The sequence below is a fragment of the Lagopus muta genome, chromosome 20 (assembly GCF_023343835.1).
Source record: "Lagopus muta isolate bLagMut1 chromosome 20, bLagMut1 primary, whole genome shotgun sequence".
Lineage (NCBI taxonomy): Eukaryota > Metazoa > Chordata > Aves > Galliformes > Phasianidae > Lagopus > Lagopus muta.
In genome coordinates, this window is record NC_064452.1 from 8,061,671 (window position 1) to 8,082,492 (window position 20,822).

The 20,822-nt window shown below is 46.8% G+C and overlaps 1 protein-coding gene across 6 annotated transcripts in view; it reads left to right on the top strand.

Annotated features, from left to right (window-relative positions):
• The window catches only part of AUTS2 (activator of transcription and developmental regulator AUTS2), a 663,330-nt gene that overhangs the window by 170,837 nt on the left and 471,671 nt on the right, over positions 1 to 20,822 (top strand). Inside the window, exon 1 of one of the 6 annotated variants that reach the window (XM_048967073.1) lies at positions 18,078 to 18,344. The exons of the other annotated variants lie outside the window; for them this stretch is intronic. Coding sequence (XP_048823030.1) covers positions 18,297 to 18,344 — 48 coding nt within the window. The 5' untranslated portion in view covers positions 18,078 to 18,296. Of the gene's footprint in view, positions 1 to 18,077; positions 18,345 to 20,822 lie in introns of those variants that run through there. 6 annotated transcript variants of the gene reach the window in all.

Genomic DNA, 20,822 nt, shown 5'->3' on the forward strand with positions numbered 1-20,822 from the left:
CCTTCCCATCAGTGCAGCAGCAGCCGGTTGTGCTCTAAGAAGAGACAAGCAATTTGTAACGCTGGAGTGAAATAGCATGGAACGTGTTTGTGTGCCCTGAACAGCAGTCTTCTATGAGGAGCACCAGGAAATGTTTTGCTCTATGTGTGGGACCTGTTTTTATTAATCTAAAAGCATTCAGCTCTTCTGTTTAGCATCTTAAATAGGAGGGGATAATATCCTGCTGTTGTAACTGATGTGTTACTTTTATGATGGAGTTACAGCATCAGTGGATAAAGGAAGAATAACTGACATGTTCTACCTGGACTTGTGCTAAGCATTTGACATTGTCCCACGTGAATCCTAGTTGACAGTTTTGTGTGAAGGTACAAATAGGGATCAAAAGCAGCAGATGTTGTAAATGAGCTTGCTGTCAGAGGCGTTTTAGTAAGGATTCCTATTTACTTGCGCCTCTAAGCTGTAACTTCTCTCTTTAATAGAGGTCTGCTATTCCTGCTGCCTTTGGGGGCTGGAGTTCAGGGGACATTTCTGTAGCAATTGGTTATGAAATCCATTTTTCATAGCTCCAGGATTTGAACTCAAGGACAGCACTATCGATACTGTTAATTTATAGAGTTAAAATCTCTGCTGACCTTTGGTCTTCGCATCCTTATTTACTTACCTTACTTCTGCTTCAGCCTCTGAGGGTTGATCCCCTGCTTTGATGAGAGGGGAAAAAAAAGACATTATAAGAACTATGTTTTAATCCTTTATGGGCTGCTGTGGGAGTGACTGCTGACTTAATTTGTTTCAGTGATTGACTGCATTGTGGGGAGAAGGTCAATGTGTGCATGGGATTGATTGTGCAAATACTAACCCGCGTTGGGAAGACCATCCTTGCTGAGCATCTTGGGTCAGTCCTTGTTGGAAAGGGGTGCTCACAGTGGGATGAGGCCAGGTTGTACCTGGCAGCATTTCTCCCAGTCAGGAATACAACAGTTTTTTTGGATGAAGTGGTGCCTTGTCAGCATCAGCTCCATCCTCACTCAGTAACTCAGGTACCTGGAGTGATAGGAATAGGGCTCATGTGGTGCGGGATGAAGCATAAGCACATGTAGGAAACAGTCCCGAGTGGAACAGCTGCTATTCAGAGTTGAACGTTTTTAGCTTAACACATCAGTGACTTCAAAATTTCATTTCTGTAGGCCATACTTCTTGCTGCCTAACCTCACTGTCCAGTATGGGCTTGGCTGTCCAACTCCTTGCAATGAACAGGGACATCTGCAGCTGGGTTGGGTGCTCGGAACCCCATTCAGCCCCACGTTGGCTGTCTGCAGGGATGGGGTATCCACTGCCTCTCTGAGCAGCCTGTTACAGGTATCACTACCCTTACTGTGAAAAATCTTTATCTCAAATCAAACCTAAATCTCCCTTCCTTGTTTGAAACCATTTCCCCTTGTCCTGTCACCGCAGACCCTGCTAAAGAGTCTGTCCCCTGCATCTTTCCCAACAGATGTCAGTGTAAGGCAGCAATGGTAAAACAAACCAGGGGACAAAATGGCACCAAACCAGATCCCAGCTCAATGGCTTGAATACATCTCACAGGCAGAAACTGCAAAACTTGAGGGGATTTTCCTGTGGTAAAGACAACAGTTTGTATGGATTCATCCCAATCTATATCCCAGTATAGACCTCCTCCAGACCATTCCCTGATGCTACTCACAGACATTTCTGCAGAGTTTCAGCTGTGCTGCTGAGGTCTTGAGAGCAGTTCGGCTCTTGCAGCCGTGCTGTTGAAGCAATGAAGAGTATGGGCAGGATCCTTCCTTGTAGCTTTGTGAGCAATTAAAAACATTAAAAGCAGTTTGCAGTGCTTGCAGCCCTGCCTGTGGGGGATGAAAGCATGCTTTGTTTGCGTGCCAGCCAGATGCTGGTGCATCGAGTTACACCTCCACGCAGATCCTCATCCCTCATCCCCTCGCTGTGTCCACACCAGCGCTAACAAATGCTTTTTGTTGTGTCTGAGCTGCTCCCTGCTGCTGTGCACAGTGCTCGCTGGCCCCTCTGCAGCGCTGTGCTGGGGAAGGGCTGGGGTTCTGTGCAGTCGGAGGGTGGTGGCCCTGGGATTCCCCATTGCGCTTCACTTTATGCACCTCATGTTTTGCTGTTAAGCTGTTGTGACTGCTGTTAGGAAAGACTCCAGCTGTTGGAAGTTTCTCTCGTTAATACGTATGTGTCTGTTCTACTTCAAAGTAGTAATTCCGTTTGGCTTGGTGACCATCTCAAATACTATCTTCCTGTTCCTCTTTGCTCTTTTGCTTGTTGTCCCAGTACAAAAAGCCCTTCTGTGAGTCTAGAAAAGAAGAAAAGTCTTTTTTCCCCTCAGTGAAAGGTTTTTGTGTTATAACATCAGCTCCCTGGGCCGCACAAACCCGAGCTGTCTCTGCTGGGCTCGGGCTCCTTATGCTCACAATGTCTCTGTCCCCTCCTTTCTCTTCGGCTCAAGCAGCAGCAGATGCATGGTGTTGCCAAATACGCTTCCAACTCTGGCTCTGTTGTTCAGCAACACCCTTGTGGGCTTTGATAGAGCATGGAGCGATGCCATGCAGCTACAGCCCTCCGTCCTCCATGGCAGGGGGAGAAGCTTATGCAGAACTCATAACAGGCCACAGTGTGGGTCAACAGCTGTGGTTCTGTGTGATTTGTTTGCAGGGGCTTGGGGCTTTGCAACTGGTGCTGTGTAGGAATGTATGGGATTTTGTCCTCCAGCACAGCTGAAGGTGCCTCCAGGCACAGGACTGCGGAGGCTTCTCTCAGCTGTAGGCCATGTTTGCTCCTGCCATGTGTGGGGACCTCAAACCCATCCTGTTCTGCCATTTCTTTGTTCAGGAGCTTAGGTCCCTCTTCATCAGGCAGCGTGTGTCTCCAGTGTGGCTCTGGTAGCTTCTCCAGGGCACAGCCTGGCCTGGGCTTCACGTGGGTCAGGCCCAGTGCTCACCATGCCGAGGCACTGCCCAGCGCTGCCCAGGGCAAAAGAGGATGTTTTTGCAACTTAATTGTTGATATTTAGGAGTGCTAACAGTATTTAAATCAGAGCAATTCCCCTTGACCCCAGTCGGTATGATGCATGCTGCCTCACTAACAGCTTTTCCTCCATGACTTCCCCCATGGCTTTTGGGTGACACAAAGAGAGCATTCTGGTTTTATTTTTGCACAGACGTTCACAATATCATATAAGGATCAAATTCATGAAATACAGAACGTGTATTTTCCCTATTTTTAAAAATGTTTGGGGCTGCAGAGTTTATCCTGCAGTACGTATTGTGATGTTTAGCTGTGTGTGATCAGTGCTGGTCTCCTTGTATGGCCGATGAGTAACTGAGCAGCACTCCTGGGCAAGAGAAAACACTCTTATGTGGGTGCTGATAAATAACTATAAATTGCCATTTTTGTGCTCAGTGCTGGTAGAGCCCTTGGCACAGCACTGCTCAGCAGGTCTCTGTGTGTGTTTATATATATATATATATATATATATATATATTTTTGCAGAGGCATTCTTATGGAAGTGCATTAGCTACTTCAGGTCGTGCTCTGCCATCTCTCCTCATCAAGTTGAGCAGCTTCAAGCTATGCTGGTCATTTCTGGGGCTCTGTGCTGCTGGAGAGGAGATATCTGCAACACCTACCTCTGGAAATAGGATATGAAGTGGTGCAGCAGGACAGCTCAGATCGCACCGCAGAGGGAACTGTGAGCAGCAGTACTCAGTTTATAGAATTATCTCACGTTTTCATCTCTAAACCACGCTAAAGCCTAACAGGTTTCCTGGAGAAAGACTTCAAAATTCTCACTTGTGTGGTTTTTGTTTTTTTTTCACTCAAACAACACGGTGCTAGCTATGGTGAGAAGTCTGGAAGAGGAAAAAAATCTGTGTATTGTCATGTCTTTACAGTAACCGCGTGTGTAATCTGTGCTATGGGCTTTGTTGCCGCATTGCAGAGTTTTGGAATGGTCTGCTGAGATGAAATGCTTACATTTAATCTTTGGTGAAAGTATTTTGGTTAGGTGGTAATGCTACTGGTGATAAACTGATAGCGTGGGGAGAATATAATTGCATCTTCTAAACTTGTGCTTCAGAGATTACAAATTTGGGTTCTGCCTTGCTTGTAGATACGGCAAATTGAATTTGTCTATAGAGCACGAACTCCATTTTTTTTATTTTTATTTTTGAAGTTTTCCTGCACTGAATACATTGAAAATAAAGAAAAATGTTCTTCATATACCTTCATTAGCATGCAGTGTTGCCATGACAGATTTATGGAAGGCATCTCGCCGCTAGAGTAGCCTGGTGCTTTATGCTGTTTGGTGAATGGCGTGATGATGTGCTGGGCTCTCAGGTTTCATTCTTGGTCCCATTCATCATCTTGCTATGTGACTCCAAACAGACTATTTCATTCCTTTGTCTTGCTTTACCTGTGTATAAAATGCTGGTAACATTTCCTAGTGCTGTTGACACTGTGCAAGTACAGCTATTATTTGCTGAAGTTTTAAGTGTGTAAGGAAAAAAATCCTTCTTGTTCCACTTCTGTTTTGGGTTTATGTTTGGTTTCTGCTCTTTTTCATCTCCTGTAGCTGTTGTGAGGAAGTCAGGAGTATGTGTGACACTTGGAGAGTGACAGCAGAGCCAATGGGGGCAGGGAAGGGCCGAGGCCTTGGAGTGGAATCAGTGGTGCTGGAGATCATTAGCACTGCTATTTATAACTGTAAAAACTAGGTTTCAGGGGGAAATATCTAGGCTTAGCATGGCTAATTATACAGCTGTTAACTAATCTAGCAGCGATCCTAATTCCACCAAACCTTCACGCTCACGGTGGCATTGTGCAAAGCAAGCTGAGCCCATCAGGTGGAGCCGGGCTCACTGCTGGGCTGTCATCGTCTGCACAGGAGGGTGAGTGGCAGGGGACAGGCAGCGCCCTGCTGCAGGAAGGGTCAGGGCACCTGGGCTGGGGGCTTCAAGGAAATCTCCAGGCAGAAGCAGGGGTTGCTAGGGAGTTCGACAGCTGCTCCGAGTGACGCTACGTGCACCCAGTGTTTGCATTATTAATTGAATGTCTTTGCACTTTGGTAGCTTTTTCTAGAGAAGTATCGTCTCAAGGGTTCTATCTGCTGGAGTTAAATAATAAGATCAAGGTCTTTTTTTTCTGTTTAAAAGAATAGAACAGGAGGTGATCTCACTGAATGAGTCTGATCGGTAAAAAAGGATCAAATGAATGCATCAGAGGAGCGTGATGCACTTCTCTGTCATCTCTTCATCTCCTTTGTTGACTTTCTTCCGTAGTTTTGATGTCTGAAATCACTGAAGTGTGACCTACTTTCCTGTTTGTGTTGCCTGAGTGCTTTTCCTGCTGACGGCAGGTAAGAGATGCTCGAAGGGAAGAGTTGCACCTATAGCTCTGCTGCCTGCTTGCTCCACTGAGAGCCTTGTGAGTAGGCAGATGGAACTTAAGGGCTCTGAGTGTGCTGAATTACTGGCAGGGAGCCGGTGCCATACATGTTGGCCCTGTTACAGCATGCATACCTTCAAGCTAAATGCAAAACAGCAGAGCCTCCAGCAGCAAATGTTGCATCTGGGACCAGGCAGGGGGTTTTGCTTTCTGCACTTGCCAGTTTTACTCGTTAGTTTTCATGTGTTAGTGATTACTTTTGATTTCTCCTTCCTTCCAGTATTATTTGATCCCTTCCTCATTGAGAACAAGAGGAGGTGGTCCAGCCCAATGGGAGGGAGAAATAGTTTAGGCTGGGGCATGGCATTTGTGTGAAAAGCTTTTCACATTTGGTTGCATGAGTGCTTCAATCTGGAACACTTAATATTGGCAAACTGCCTTACTAAGAGTCTTCTGAAAACGTCTTGTGTTTTGAATGTGCAGATTTATTTACTTTTTATTTTTTAAAGAAAATGAGTTCCATGAAGAACTTGTCATCTCTCCATCTTTGGTGGTTTTGCTGTTTAGTTACAAAAGCTTTTCTAGTCTCTGGTTTCCATTCCCTCTGCAGAAATTCATTGTGTTCGGTCCATCTGCTCTGCAATCACTGCCCAACAAAAGTGCTCATTTCTCTCCCTTCTCTCCCCTCACCCTCATCTCAATCTCCAGATTCTTCCACAAACCAAAGGAAATCTATGGTTTATTTTTCAGCTCAGTACTTAAGTAGAAGGGATAGTATAATTTCCTTATGGGTGGCATCCTTTAGCACTGAAAAGCAGCAGCTGTTGTTAACCTTCTTTGTTGGCAGAGCCCCTGCTTGCTTGCAGACTGCACTAGATTAGTCCCTGGGCAAACAGTCGCTATTAGCTGTGTCTTGACTTCTGCACTCAAAGACAGCAAAGACATTCTTAAGAAGCACAGAGGATTTAAGTATTCTGTGCACGATCGCTGGTAGTTTGCAATTAACTACAGTCTGGCATTGGTTTGCTTTTGAGATCTTCTAAATCTGGGTGTGTGCTCTGTATTGTGGACTGGAACTGTTACTCAACGCTGCTGGTTTTATTTGCAGATGGTACAAGGAGCAGCCTGTCCATGTCAAAGTGGTGAATGCTGCCTCATTGATTCCTTACTTTGTAGTATTTCCTTATTTTCTGGTGCGCATAGTTAGAGGAGAAGGACACAGGATTTGCAAGGAAGAGGAGAGAAAGTATTTCATGCTCAGGTTCTTTCAGATCACACAGGGAGCAGAGAAAGCGTGTGCTTTTATTTTCTTCTTCTAGTATGGCCAAATCTATGCAGTTTAACTTATGTTCCCACTAGGTTGGGCAGAACAAAAACACAGGAGAATGAAACTATCTAAATGCAGTAGAAGATTCCATCTATTATAGAAAAAGATGCTTTATGGGAGGCAGCTATGAGTTCAGATTTAAAGCTCTGCAGAAGATGCATCTCTCTGGTATATGTGTAAGTGAACACGGCAGATGTAAGCAGCTCCTCTACAGTACTTCAGTTATTACCACCAGAGTGTGGTAGCTCAGCTGCAGCGTAGTGTTGTGGTGGTGTAAGTTCACATCATCTCTAGTGTATCTTTTGTTAATTATTGCTTCCATTTCCCCTCCATTACTGTCAAAAGGCATGCACTGCACTGCTCTCTTGGTGAAATAGGTTTGTGCAAGCCATTGCCCACCGTGTCCAGCTGTCTGGATTTTCAGGTACATCACTGTGCTATGGGATGCATGTATTAATAGGCACTAGAACCAATGTATTTGGCTACTTTTCCTCTTTTTTTACTGTTTTTCTTCCCCTGCAGAGTTTTCTTCATCACCACATACACTTCTCCACCCAAAGTCTTGCATTTCCAGAAGTATGCAGTGAAATATAACTCTGCTTTGAGAGCTCTGGATCTGCACTGTTTTCACGTTCCTAATCACAGCATTACTCTTGAGCAGGTGTCATTGCAACCTCATGGCTACACTTTTATTCCCTGATAGTTTGAGTCCAAATCCACAGTGATTTCAAGGCAGCCTTCCAGATCTCTCAGGAAATACGTTACTGCTTTCCCAGAGGAGAAGTGCTCACAGGAGAAATGCGAGTGGCACAGATTTTGCACAGCACAGAGCTGCAGAGAGCAAATCCCTGTGCCCCGCTGTGATCCGTCGGGAGCCGCAGCTCGAGCTGCAGGCAGGGAGCTGATGGTAATGTGCTTCCCTGGTGCAAGCAGGAGGCTGGAGAATCACCCCTGCATTCCTCCTGGAGGGCTGAGCTGATGGGATTGGTGCTTGTGGCTTCCTCCTGCACCATGCAACTTCTGTGGGAGTCCCAACTGCTTTTATGGGAAGCAGCAATCTCACCTATCTGCTCCCTACACATTGCTGGGAGCAGTGTAAGTACCAGGAGTTGTGCTCCTGGAGGTGCTTATTCCCTTCGTGATGGAAATACAAACCAAAATCAGGATTTACTTTCCTGCTGCCAGAAATAATGCCTCACTGTGCTGCAGAGCTGCTAGCTTTTTTTTTTTTTGATCTTTCCTTCTTTCCTAAATCAAAGGGAGCTATAATTCAGTAATTTTCATACAGGACTTCAGCATAGAGAACCAGTAGAGCTAATTCCACCTCTTAGCTAGGTTAATAGTGATACATTCTGTGGAGCTAGTGTACAGCTATGCCCTGAACATGTTATGCTAACAAAGCCTGATTTTTGGAGCCCAAGTCCTTCATGAACTTGGACTGAGACGTGTGCCATACAGACACATACTGCCACTTCTTCCTTTTCTTTCCCTTGGAAAATGTGACCTACGAGTGTGGTGATGCTGTTGAATGCTGCTTTTATTAGGTGGGATGTTACCCCCCTTGTTTTGGGTCATCTCTCCCATGTGCTTTGCAAGTGTTGCAACTAATGAATTAAAACATTCAGGAGGGGAAACAAAAGTGGTCTGTAAGGAGCTGACTGCCTGCTTGCATTTCAAGGCTGCTGGCTGAGAAAGTCTCTAATGATGGTGAAACGCATCCACCCTTGGTGCCGTTTTCCCAAGCCTAAATTTGTTCTGATATGGAAGAATAGACAGCAAGGCTTGCTGCTGTGCTTGACTGCTCTGGGGAAGAGCTGGGAACTGTGAAACAGAACAGCTAAAACCTGCAGCCGAGAGTTGGTTTGGCTTCTTGGCACAGAGTGTAAGCAAGGAGGTCCTATTTACCTGTCCTTATAGGGGCATTTGTGACATGTGTTGGAGGCCCAGGAAGTTCATTTCTGTCTTCAGTTCTTCCAAGGAAACCAGTGCAGGCATCCCTTGATCAGTAGTGATAGCACAGCACTCTGTGCTGCTAAACCTCACTGGATGGTTGGGGGCTGGTTGGAGCTGTGGGTGTACCCAGCTGTCACACGTGCTGGGCATCAGTGAGGGAAAATCCTTCCTCCAGCCCTGCTGCCCCACGCTCCTGCTGGCTCTTAGGTGTTGGGCTGTGCCCTGCATCTCAGCAGTGCGTTCTGCATCCGCATGGAGATGGTTTTTAGATCAGAATCCCATCTATTATTCAGTACCCTGAGATGGAGGGATTAGCCAGGTTATGCAAAAGGTTTTTTTTCCCATGGGCTAATTTGTGCATCAACTTTCTTGTGCGTTACTGATCTGGTTCTAGCGAACTTCATCCTGTTGCTAGGAGAGATAAGCTACGAGACACTTAAGAATCAGTGAGAATGCCTGCAGACACGGGAAGTTAATGCTGCTCTGGTTCACATTTGTACAGCTGTCATGTAATTAAAAAGGCTGAGCAACTGGAGCCACTCAGGAAGTTTTTCCTTGAAGAAAGCTTCTAGATGTGTTCTCTCTTAAGCTGTATTTCTAAGACTGCACTGAACCTCTGGTTTCCAGGGGCAAAGCGTTCCACCCTGCAGAGCTGCTGTGGGACCTGCACCTGGCAGGGTGTTTTTCAGAGGCCTTTCTCTGGAACAGAAAGCCATAGCAGCAGCTTTATTATCTTACAAACATGTGGAAATGGGAGTAGTTGAGTCAGTGTGGAGGAAAATGCTTTTCCTTAACAGGCGAGCTGACTTGTGAATTAATGGAGGAGCTCTCTCTGTCATCTTCAATTAATGTGAAGAGGCTTCTCAGCTTATGAATATTGGTTGCATTTGGTGCACAGCAAATTTTGCCTTTAAAGGGCTTCTTGTAGTCAGCTGTCACCTAATTCCTTTAGACTGTGTGTTTATGTAAGAAGGACGTGCTATTTTTAGAAGCTTAATGTAGATATCAGTATGCTGGGAGATGAGATGGTGCTCAAAGGGAAGGATGTACCAGCAAATTCCCTTTGCAGTGTAAGCAGGGCAGCGGTGCACCAGGAGCAGGAGCCCTGGGTGCCTCTCCAGCACCGTTACACTGGTGTATTTACACAAGTGCATGCTGGCATTTTGCAGAAGCTATGAGATACTGGTGCTTGACGTTACAGGAGTGCTTCTGATGTTTATAAAAAGGAAGAAATCTTAAAAATCTTGGATTCTTTTCGTTCACGGATTTTAAACTTTTATTGCGCTCGCAGGCTGTTGTAAAACTTCCCTCTGAGGAGGGCTGAAATGCTCTTTCTGCTGCCAGAGAAATGAAAACTGACATTCCTGGTGCTTGATGGCTCCAGCAACTTTCCATGAGAAGGAACATGGGATATTTTCAGGCTTCAGAAAAACAGCAGGAACCGTCATCTTGGGAACGGGCTGCTTATACAGCACTTAGCACAAGCTAGGCACAGGAGACATGCTCCATCTTATTGCACCGTCTTATCGCACCGTCTCAGATGCCTCATTTATTTGACTGTTTGCTCCCAAATGTACTTTTATGCACAAGGCAGTTTGGGACATGGCAGGTAGTATGAACATGAGTGCGTTTGGTCTGTGCTCAGATCCGTTGCAAAGGCACGAGCACGTGTGTACATGGAGGAACAAAGAGGCTCAGAAAACGTGCTCCACGATTCAGTATGTCCCATTCTTTCCCTCCTCCCTCCCCTGCAGTTGTATAAGTACTTTTGATGGCAGCTGCTGGATTAGACCCAGAAGCTTAAAAGATTAAAGAAACCACTAAAAGCAGCCAGGAGGAAGTGAGGGATCTGTTTGTCTGAAGGTTTGTGTTTTCGTACTGGTGGTTGGGAAGCAAATTGCAAGCAGGCTGGGCCCTGCAGCAAGGCTCTGGTGGACCCGGCATCCCCTGGGGACACGTGGTGTCACTGGGGGCTGCAGGGTGCCAGCATCGCCTGTGTCTTTGCCACTCTTTCCCTTTCTTTTTGCATCCACCCCCATAGCCCCAAGCCTAAAAGCAGCTGTTTCAAGTAGTGTTTTCCTTTTTAACATGATCTTATGCTATGTAAAACATCTGCTGCTTTCTGGCTGATCCATAAACATCACTGGTGGTGCGTATGTGTAATCAAACTGAGGGTCCTGAAGAATGTGAGCCAGTCGTCTTTCTCATTTAAGCAAGCGGTTCTGTGCTGAAGAAAGTACCTGGGGTGGCTGCAAAACGAGACCAGGGACACCCAAACTGCCTGATAGAGTGGAAAGAGAGCTGCTGAGCACGTTAGGATTATTAACATTAATCTGATCTTTCCGTTTGTCAAACAGATTTTTGAGTACATGGAGACAGCTTACCCAGTTCTTAAGGCAGTGCTCCCAGATCAGCTTGTAGTTTGTTCTGTAATACCGTGTGGATTTGCTGGGATTTTCAAGTAAATACATTATGTATATGGCTTACAGATTGCTTAGGCTGTCTGCATCAATAATTAAAATAAGGGAGGGGATAGTTCTGCAGAGTTTACCCCTTTCTTTCCCTCATTGCCTTCACATGCCTATTTTTATCTTTTCTCTCTCAGGATATGGAAGATAAACCTGTAGGGAGGGAGAGAGTGTCAGAGCAGGAGGTGTTTCCAGCAGGGATGGGGGTGCATGGCACACTGCTGCAGTGCCAGCACCCAGCGCCAGCCTGAGCTCTACTGAGTTGTGCCATTTAGGTGTAGGATGTATGAGAACTAGAAAGTGGCACTTTCCAGTCCTAACTCCCCCAGCTTGATTTAAACCTTACAGGGTGACCAAAGGAGCAGATGAACTCCAAGGAGGTGCTGCTGTGACGAGGTGGCTGGCTGTCCTTGCTCAGCTCAGCTGGTGCAGACAGCAGCGCTGCTTTGGATAGAGCTGATGGAGTGTTACAGACCTGGAGCAAACTGAACCTTGTGCAACACTGTCTTTTCCCACATCTGGCCGGAGAACAGGGATGCAGTGCAGTGTCAGTAGCCTATGTAATCTTGGACTGCTTTTTGAGGCAGCTCATTAGGATGCTTTCTTGGCTGGGAGCTTTGTAATTGGCCTGAGATCACCAAGTCATGGGCTGTGAATAAGCTGTGAAATAATAACTGCCTGAACCTCATGACTGACCTGGCCCTTCTCTGCCAGCAGCCTGGATGGGAGCTGCAGGCACACAGCATTGCTGGCTGCAGTGCAGGTTGGGTGCTGCTGTGCTGCACTGTTCTTCTACTGCATTCTTTTCTTGTTTTAAGGCTCTTTATGGTCTGCTCTGCCTGCGTAAGTATAGCTCTGACATGGAATTATCAAAGGAGCTCTGCTATACACAGCTTCACTTGTCCATGTTGTGGATAAGGATCTTAAGAGCTAAGTACCTGTGCTGGCACTGCTGTATCTGCTTTGCTTTCCCTTTTCATACAAAGAGACAGTTTTGTGTGTTTCTTACCTACAGAGGCAGCTTTTGGGTGCTCTGTGGGAAGTCCCTGGTGCTCTCAGATTCATGCATTGATTGACTTCTACAGATACAGCTGAGCTTAGGGCAGACAGTATAAAAACAAACTGACCACTGCTATGCTGCTTATTTTTAAGGTTGTCCAGTAAGAAACTTCAGAGGCACTGGAGTGCAGAAAGTTTTAGTATTTCTTAACTCATCCGAGGTGCTTAAAAAACGGTAAGAAGTTTTTAGGCAGGTATCCAGACACTGAGAAAGCATAATGCCATGTTTGTTGTTTTGAACCCGCTGGATAAGGAAAGCAGTGGTTTACTCTCCACGTGCAGCTCCCAGCCCTGCAGTCCTGCTCCCTCAGTGTAAACTCTGGCTGCTGATGTAATCCAGATGTTAATCAGAATTTACAGTAGTTGAACTGAGCTTGGAATTTAGCCGAAGGGACTGAAAGGGAGCATTAATCAAACGCCGCAATTACTGAGCCACACTTTTCTGCATTAAAGTAAAGTAGTGAAGGAGATGCATTACACAATCGCAGTGTAAAGCAAGCCCTGCCAGGAGGACGTGGTAACTGTAGCCATTAGTCTTTATCTTTAAACAGTTTGAGTAAGGGGAAGGGTTATATAGATGTTAGTCTGCTCTCTGGAAGATAATTAAAAACAACAACAACAAAAAAGCTGGCTCTTTTTAATAAACTGCTGTAATTACAGATCTGTTTAAGTGGAGGCATATGATACGTATGTTTGCGACAATTTTCCAGAGGGATGGTTTGGCTTGTGCTAAATAACCAGGCTCATTTTCCCATAATGCAAACGTTATTCACAAACTATTACCATAATTGATGCACCGAGCCACTGTAGAGTAACTAATGTGTTGTGTGTGGGAAGCAAGCTAGAAGTCGGTGAGTATTAAGGAGCAAAATCTCATCTTTAAAGAGAAACTTCACAAAAATGCAGCACGTTGTGCAGGTGCATTCTGGTGGGATGAAGCAGTGCAGCACCATGGAAATCACAGCTTTCTGTATGAGAGCTGTCGTTTCAAAGGCACTTGGAGCTTTGGTGTGCTTGGTACAGAGCTGTTCTCCAGGCAACAAAAACCTGGTCAAGTGTGGTTGTAACTCTGTAAACCAAAAAAACGGGGGCTAAAATGCAAAGGCATCGTGTAGGATTACAAAAGCATCATTTGGTTTATAATTTCCTAAGCCATTTTGTCCTGATGCCAATTATTGTTATTTTCTAAATTGTGGATTATAGCGCTGCACCTTCTCTGTCAGAGGGATTAAAAAGGCATTTTCTGCAGTCTTTGCCTACTTTTGCTGGTGATTCTCACATGTGACCCCTGGTACATAAGATCACATAACGTCAGTAGCTTTCCTTATTGTAATGTGATGTAACTCTGTGTGGCAGAAGCAACATATTGGGAGCCATCACAAGACGAGCTCCTGTGCACCAGGCTGCTGCTTCTGGCTCAGTCTGTCTCTTGCATATTGGAAGCCACTCACAAATGTCTCCTCCTTGTCCTTTGCAGACATTGCTGAGCTGTCTTGGAACCTTTCAGGTTTATGTGGCTGTAGCTCTTAGCCATAATTTCAGCTATGGAGGTTGTTGTTCATTGCTTCTTACAAGTTAGCATTTCACTGAGAAGCTATTGTACTTCAAACTGCTTTTCTCAAGTTAATCTGTACTCTGATTTCTCTTTGCATCCTGGAAGCCCTTCATTCTTAGGTTTAATCCCAGTCCCAGGGAAAAGCAGCTGTTCTCATCTAGCAGGTCGTGCAGCACGCAGGGCAAATGAGACTTGCACCTCATGGCTGCTGCAGTGATCTCTCCCTGCAGCAGGGCTGTGCCGGGAGGCTTATAGGGTGGCATGCAGCAGCCCTGAATGTTCCCTGCTCCAAATGGGTGCTGAACCCTAGCAGCTCTCTGATGCTGTCACCCTGCTGGGTTAGAGCTGGTGACCCAGAGAGCTTCCTAAGCATGCATTAAGTACAGACTGACAGCCTGTGTGTACGATGAGATTTTCGGCAGCACTTGAAATGGAGGAGCAGATGGTGTTGATGGGAGAGCAGGGTTATAAGGTACAAGATGGGATTGTTACCATGTTAATAACATGACAGCAAATCCCACAGTGCTTTCTCTATTAGCCTGAAAGCTGATAGTTCCCTGTTGGCCATCACGTGAATCAGGAATGTCCAATAATAGGGGCGCTGGGAGGCTGTGGATGCCTTGTTAGTTCAGCGTGTTGGTTCTGCAAGGTATCCAGTGATCTGCTTGCGTTTGGCCATTCTGACCTTTTTGCTCACTGCTTGCACCTTTTCTGCCTTTTAGGTGCATGAAGGAGTGTGACAACAAAGCTGGCCTAATTGTGGGTTACTTCCAGCACAGAAACAGTGCTGTAGAATGCAGAAACTTTGCAATGGATCTGTTACGTGCAAGGTCAAAGCAGGGGAAGTGCTGGGCGTGCTGGGAAACAGGCAACCGAAGCTTTGGCTCTTGCACTTCATTTAAAATAATGCTTATTGCCTTGCATAAAGTAAGCTGTGCTACCCTGAAGTTCTCTGAACTTGGGTAAGAGTTCCTCCCCCAGCCTGCAGATCCCACGGGCTTTGCTCTCAGCCACAGACAGTCCTCCAGGGATCGGTGCTTTGAGTGGTCCATCAGGAGCCAGGGGAACTCTGAGGCACGTCTGGGAATGCAGAAAGTCATTCCACATTGCCTTTCTTTTCGCAGGCTAATTATAAAAATTACTGTAAGCGTTTTCTGGAGATGGGATCTTCCTATTTATCCTTGTTGTTGTTGTGTTGTCGGGTTTTTTTTTTGTTTGTTTGTTTCATTTTTTTTCCCCAACACTCCCACACTTCACTCGAGTTGAAAAGTGTGAAAGCTATTATGGTAATAGGAGTGAGATGATTTTCTGCTCTCATAGTGCCAGGCAGATAGGAGTGGATGTAATTCATCTTGGATGTAGGCCCTGCTGCAAATGCATCATCTTGCCTCAGCCTCTCAGCACACATGTATGCACACAGAGGTTCACGTTCCCAGGGATGGGGGTCAGTGCTCTTCAGCTTGCTGTCGGGTCGCTGCTTGGCTCTGCAGTGTGTCCCTGCAAAGTGGGTGCATCAGAATGTTTATCTTGGGGTGCATGGGAGGTGAAATCGTGCCTGGTTTGCTCCTTCCCTCCCTCCCACGTAGCACCATGGAAATGTTAGTCTGCGTTGACAGCAAACACGGACTCAAAGAGGAGAGGAGGAGGTGCGGCGTGATTTTGGGTGGCTTACAGATCAAATCTGTGCTGCTCACAGTTTGGCTTGCCAGCAGCAGGCTTTGTCATGGGGGATAACTGAAATGAACACATAGAGACCTAAATATACATTAGCTTGTATTAAAAGGCTCAGAAGCACTTGTCTGTTAAAAAGGATGTTATTGCAGTCCCTTTACATGCTGTTTCACATTTGAAATGGTATGTTATGGTATGACAAAACCCTCTCAATAAACCAAAGCGCGTTTATTTTGGGACAAGTGTAAATATTCAATCAAAACACGTTCCTTCTTGGGGGAGGAATAGAAAATCAAGTCTGAATTTTGGCTGCTCAAGCTTAGAATCTGAACTTCGTGTAATTGATGGGTGTTTGGAAGGGAAAACAGAGATGTGGAGGTTAACTCTGCAGCACATTTGGGGGCTGAGGTATGGTTTGTCTGGCAACAGTTCCTGTAACGAGTGAAGATGAATTGCCATGCAGAAGCAGAGCTGTTATGTGATGCATTTTATAGACAACAACTCTCTAAAATAGGAAACTGAAATACATTTCAGACAAAACACTGACAATAAGCTTTGCAATAAATAGTTGGCCGTGCTTTGCCCAGCTGAGAATCTCAATGCTCTTCGTGCACTCGTGTAAACCTGAGCAGCCATTGGTATTTACTGTGCTGTGCTGTTTGTGGGTGCTCACGTTGCATGTTCCAGCACTGAGATGAGGCAGGAGCAGTGCTGTGGCCTGGCAGGCCAGGCTGGGGGATGCATTTGTTGGGAATTCTGTGTTTGTGCTCCCTGCTCTGCGCTCGTCCTCTGCTTACAAAAGGACATCTCTCAAGGGACATCATTGTGCGTTTTCCTGAGATAAAATAATAGCTCTGTGTTTTGTGACCCTGAGACTTTAGGTCCTGCCAGATGCTAATGAACCAGTGGAAAACATCCAGGGCCCGGTAATTGCTTTGAGGCACAGCTGTTTGTGCTTGGTGCTCACTGTCAGGGCTCGCTTCTCTGGTGGCTGCGCCCTGTTCCATTGCCCCAGGGTCCTCCTGGGAACTCGTAGGTCAGGCAGCAAGCAGACTCCCTGTAATTGGGTACAAGAGCACAGGCAGCTGGAGGATGAGCCGAGCTCTTGGCTCACGTTTGGCATCCACAATAAATCCTGCTCAGAGCTTGCAGGCAGTGCATCCTGCTGCAGGGGCTGCAGTGACAGCAGGACACTTTGTGGGCCCGCAGCAAGGGGAAATTGAGCTTTTTTTAAGTGCAGAAAATAGAAGGTACCAGTATTTTGACTTGCTTTTAAAGTGTTCCCTGTCGGAGACCTTCCCAGACACCAATTTCCTTGCAGGAGGTGATGTGGGGCATTTTACCACCCTTTTACAGAGGCACCACAGGGAAAGGCAGAGATCTATCTGTGTAAATCTCAGTTTATGAGAAGTTCCAAAGCCCTCTGTTGGCAAGTGAGGCAGCAGCCAGCCTCTCCCAGCTCTCACACGGTGTGCTATCAGTGTTGATAGTACTTTCTAGGTGAGTAGTGTTGATAAACTAGATGTCAGAGTCTGTCTGATCCAGTGTATATCTGTGTATGTACCAGGAGGTGGTAAGTCAGTGGTATCTCAGTGGTATGTGTATTTATTCTGTCCTGGTCTAGGATGAAGATGGAGTAGATGTAGAAAAGGTATGGGGAATGATGAAAAGGAGCTGTGGAGATGGTTGTTGCTTCCCTATATGGGGAACAAAGCAGTTCAGCTGTTCATGTGATGAATTTGGCTGTGTGTTACTGGGTGGGATGCTGTGGGATGTGAGGTTTCTTACACTGTTTGCTTATGAGTCTCCAAGTATTTGGGCGTAGGATAGCCCAAATAGCACCCAGAGTGCTCTGCCCCAGTGCAGCACTCTGCATGCAGTGCAAGTACAGCAGACTGATGATATTTGTCCTGTGCTTTGCAATGTGATATTCAGTGCTCTGCTTGGAGATCTGCATTGAGCAGCATCCACCAGATCGATGTGTCTAATTAAACTGGAGACAAGGAACCTTCTGATCAGGCAAAAATATCTGCTAGACGCCTTCCCAGCTTTTTCAGGCATTCGTTTTTGTGACGGTAGCTTTTTGTTCAAGAGGTTTTGCAGGTCCTGTTCTAAAGCACGAGCCTGAACAACACCGGAGCTCAGAAGAGGGCACGGGGAGGGCTGGGAGAGGGGGGAGCAGGACTGAGTCCCCATCCCCTGCTCTGGTTACACGGCGGCGTTACTGCAGCTGCAGAATGGGAAAGGAGATATTTGCTTTATGCTTAAGAGGCTTTATTTGTATCTAAACTATATATAGTGCTGTAATCTTTCTGTGGTGGGGAGAGGGCAGCTTCCATCGGCCGGGAGAACGAGGGGTTAACGCGGCGATGCGGGGGGAGCTCATTGTCAGAATAATGTTTAGCCAGGTGTTAATCCGTGTCTGGAGGGAAGTGCTGGAATTCATTATTCATCCCACTGGGGGAGGTCACGGTCCTGGGAGGCTGCCAGCTCCGGAGCCAGCCTCCTGGCTTTACTGACATGTGCCATTTGTGATGAAGGCAGCTGAAGTCCATTTGAGGAATTCTCTTGTCAGGCAGCCAAGCCGGCGGCGGGGCGCAGCGCAGGCGTTGCGGGTTCTGGTGCGGCACGAGCGGGATCGCGCGGCGCCGGCGGGGCACGGCTGGGCTGGGCAGCGGAACGAGGCGTCGCGGCTGCTCCCGTCCTTTTCTTCTTCCTCCCCTTCGTATCCGCCGCTGTGCCCCCGTGAAAAGGTTGGAAGCGGTGCCTGCGAGTCGCTCTTGGAGCAGCGGGATACGCTTGGGTGCTTTTTGTTCTTCTAACGAGGGCGGGAGGTGAGACGATGATCAAGTCCAGTTGGTTCTACGTCAAGTTCAAGTATGCGGAGAAGGTAAGCGGCGCGTTGGCTCCCGGAGGGCTGCTGTTCCATCCTGCCCTGAGCGAGACTGAGAACTTTCCCGCTGTGAATTGGCATTTCTGGGGCTCGGGGAGAGCGCCGGGCACGGCTTCCCGTGCGGGGATCAGCGCTCAGATCTGGTGCTTGTGGCACTCTTCTATTTTTATTTTTTAAAACAAAGCAGCAGTGGGGATGTATTTGCTTTTCGTGCGCGTGGAGCTTGAGAAGAAGAAATATTTCTTGTTCTCTAGAGCCGGTGCTGAGATGTGACCTGCTTCTGCCGGGCAGTCGGTTCTCTTTTATATTTTCTCAGTGACAAGCTAAATATTTAATTGCCCATAATTACCGGGTAAGGAGGGGGGGAAAAAAAAAAAGTTGCATTGATCCACAAGGAGCGCAGTGCTTTGTGAGGCTGCTGGCTGCGCGGTTCGCTGTGGGCTGGCAGCGCTGCTCAGCGCCCGCAGCAATGCGCTCCAGCCACGCGCGCGGTGCACGGGATGGGGCGAGCGCGGCTGCGGAGCTCCTTGAGCCGGCGCTGCAGCGCGGCCGTCCGCGGAGCATCGATCCCCGCAGGCTGCCTGCCAGCCCCTAGGGCGGGTCCTGCTGCCGGGCACGGCACGAGCCGGTGGGATGTTCGCTTCACGGCGTCCTTTTACTGCAGTGCAATGGGGAAGGGAGCAAGATGTGCTTTTGGGGAAGATGCTAAGGAGCGTCGCTGCCCAGCTGTCCTCGAGCAGGCTGCAGCTTGCTGTCTTAAAATGGGGAAAAATGAATGTATGTGCTGTTAGCCTGAAATTTTCTATTCTGGAAAATAGTCTCAGACTGATTTATTTCTCATCTCTGTGCCTCAAGTTATACTGCATGCAGTGAAAGCACATATATATATATTTCACCTAACAAGATTGTGCTATCATTTATCCCTGGCTGCAAATAGCCCATTTAACAAAGTCTCAGGTTTAACTATTCTGTTTTCATTTGTTCTGGCCTTCTTACTGAGGCAATTGGACTGCGAAGTCTACTTTATAAGGCAGTTGTACTTTATCTCAGCAGCACTAATTCTACATTATTTAAAGGCAGCTCATACCTATAAGCACCTATAACCAAAGCAGATTGACTCTGCGTATTCTATGCAACTCTTCCTGGAAATAATCTAATGAAATCACTAGTTATCCACCAGTGGGTGAGGCTGGTTACTTGGAGGGATGTTATTACGTTTGTCATTTATCTGTGTATGTTAATTATTTTGTAATAACCCTTGTGATTCAGCCACAGAGCCCTCGGCTCACCGACCTGAGCTGATAACGGTGCTGCTTTCAGTCCCAGGGCTGCTGTGTGTTACATAACCTGTCAGAGCAGTTCCCTCACAGAACGGTGTTTTGAGGATTACAACCTGGGAAATTGGAATGTGGGTGACATCCAGGAAACCCGTTTGGTTGGTGTTCTTCACAGTTAGCTGTGCCCGATGGGATTTTCTTCTGGTTCACCAGGGAAGCAGCCGCATCCGTTCATCTCTTGGGGGAAAAAAACACAACACCCAAACCATAATGCTTACCCTTATAGCGAGACACTGAGGTCCTTTCCATGGAATAAGCCTTCCCTAATGGAAGAAGGTGCTTGAGGAGTTCACATCTTAGCTGTGAGGCAAAGGCATACAACCCAAACACGCGGCGTGTTGTGCCCGTGTTGCTGCTGCATTGTATACTGGGCTTTGTTCCTCATCAGCTTCAGGTTTGGTTGACATGGAAAGTCATGCTGCTGTGATGTGGGTGGGAAGTGGTGCTGACTTTGTGAAACTGATGGACATCGTGGGCACACGAGCGCTGCTGTGGTGGTGTAACCAAAAATAACTAAGTTGAAAACCAGGTCAAATCATTTTGTGGCTCTACCAGTGTTTTAGACATTGGTTTTACATAAACTGAATGAGGAAAATCTTGGAAATTAAGTGTTGAAGCAGCTCTTTACAGCAGTGTGGCTGGGTTTAGAATCTGCCATTCTAAGCTAACAGAACTGCTGTCTTCTGAGCAAATGTTCTCACTCACTGCCATGCATTAGGAACGCATCCAGGAACTGGTGCAACTGTGGGAATGGGCTGTATTCCTGTTCTGGGGCTGGTTGTGTTCCCCGTGAGATCGGCGTGGTGTGCTTGGAAATACACAGTTGGGAGTGGGTAGAAATAAGGTGATGCCTCCCCCGGCAGCATGCAAAAACAGCATGGATTTGTTGGCTCACTGGGAAGCGCTGTGTGATCCCAGCTCAAGGTAGGTCTGTTGGGTCCTGGAAGGGTTGGATCTCTGCCCTCTGCAGTATCTCAGTTGGATCAGGAGCTGCTTTATGTGTGCCACCCCAGTTACACCACTCCTCCTCCTTAATTCTCTCGTAAATGAGTTCATTGATGTTTTTATTAGCTGCCTGAGCTGAAGTTGACATCCTTGCCTCCGGTCATTCCAGATTTTCGTTTTTTTAGTTTGATCT